The sequence below is a fragment of the Volvox carteri genome, assembly GCF_000143455.1.
Source record: "Volvox carteri f. nagariensis unplaced genomic scaffold VOLCAscaffold_91, whole genome shotgun sequence".
Taxonomy (NCBI): domain Eukaryota; kingdom Viridiplantae; phylum Chlorophyta; class Chlorophyceae; order Chlamydomonadales; family Volvocaceae; genus Volvox; species Volvox carteri.
The window spans coordinates 143,739-144,767 of NW_003307634.1; the positions used below are offsets into that span (position 1 = coordinate 143,739).

The 1,029-nt window shown below is 61.9% G+C and overlaps 1 protein-coding gene across 1 annotated transcript in view; it reads left to right on the plus strand.

Annotated features, from left to right (window-relative positions):
* VOLCADRAFT_99613 (uncharacterized protein) overlaps positions 1-1,029 on the plus strand; it is a gene marked incomplete at both ends in the record, with an annotated part of 13,734 nt that overhangs the window by 10,829 nt on the left and 1,876 nt on the right. The window contains one exon of the mRNA XM_002958299.1: positions 621-855. Coding sequence (XP_002958345.1) covers positions 621-855 — 235 coding nt within the window. The remainder of the gene's footprint in view (positions 1-620; positions 856-1,029) is intronic.

Genomic DNA, 1,029 nt, shown 5'->3' on the forward strand with positions numbered 1-1,029 from the left:
GGGGGTGAGGAGGCANNGAGGGGAGGGGAGAGGGGGATGGGGAGGATGGGAGTGGAGAGAGGGGGGAAGAGAGTGGAGAGGGGGGGGGGAGTGGAGAGCCACAAGAATGAACAGGTGAACAAGATTGAAGGGCGAATGTTGTTGCACTTGTTGTACATGGATCGAGAGGTTCCTCACAGCCCAGCACGCAGCAGCAGCAGGAGCAGGAGCGGGAGAGGGAAGTAGCTCACTACGTTCCAGAAACAGCCCAGTCCTCATGACCGAAATGTGGAGAGGGCCACCGTACACCGTACATCGTACATCATACACCGTACACCGTACATCGTACACGCAGTTAACGTAACAACGCTAAACAACAGCAAAAGAAAGAGGAGGAATGACCCGGGTTTAAATGCGGGCCTGTTTTTCTTACACTTAAGTTTCTGTTAGTAAAAGCAGCAGCAGCAGTAGCAGCAGTAGCAGCCTCCTCTCCGCATTCCCGTTCCCACCTGCTGCAGGTGGGCCGACCTCCGCCCCGTCCTGAAACCCCCCACTTCCTCTTGCACCATCATCACCATCACCACCATCATATGACTCACCTTCCCTATCCCCTCCTCGCCCCTCCCTCCCCCCTTTTCCAGAGCTGTTGATGGGTCGGCCCTGGACCGACTGGACAGTCTAGGAGGGGCAGGGGGAGGGGCAGGGGGGGAGGCGGGACCGGGTCCCGGATCTGTGGCCTCCGGGGGGGGCGGGGGCGGGGGCGGGGGCGGAGGGGGTCTGGGCAGCGGCGGCAGTTTGCGCACGGTGACTCTGGCCACCAGCCGCCTGCGGGCGGTCGCCGACCCGCTCACGCTCATGCTCACGCAGCTGCACAAGGTGGGGGTGGGGGTGGGTGGGTGGGGGGCGAAAGGGGTGAAACGGGGGAAGGGGGGTGATGGGTCCTTCCGTATGTTCGTCCGTATTTCCGCGCACTCTTCGTCCTTTTTGTTGGTGCATGCGTGGTTGTGGCGGCGCTGTGGGGATGTAGGGGTTGGTGCCCCTCACCCGCCT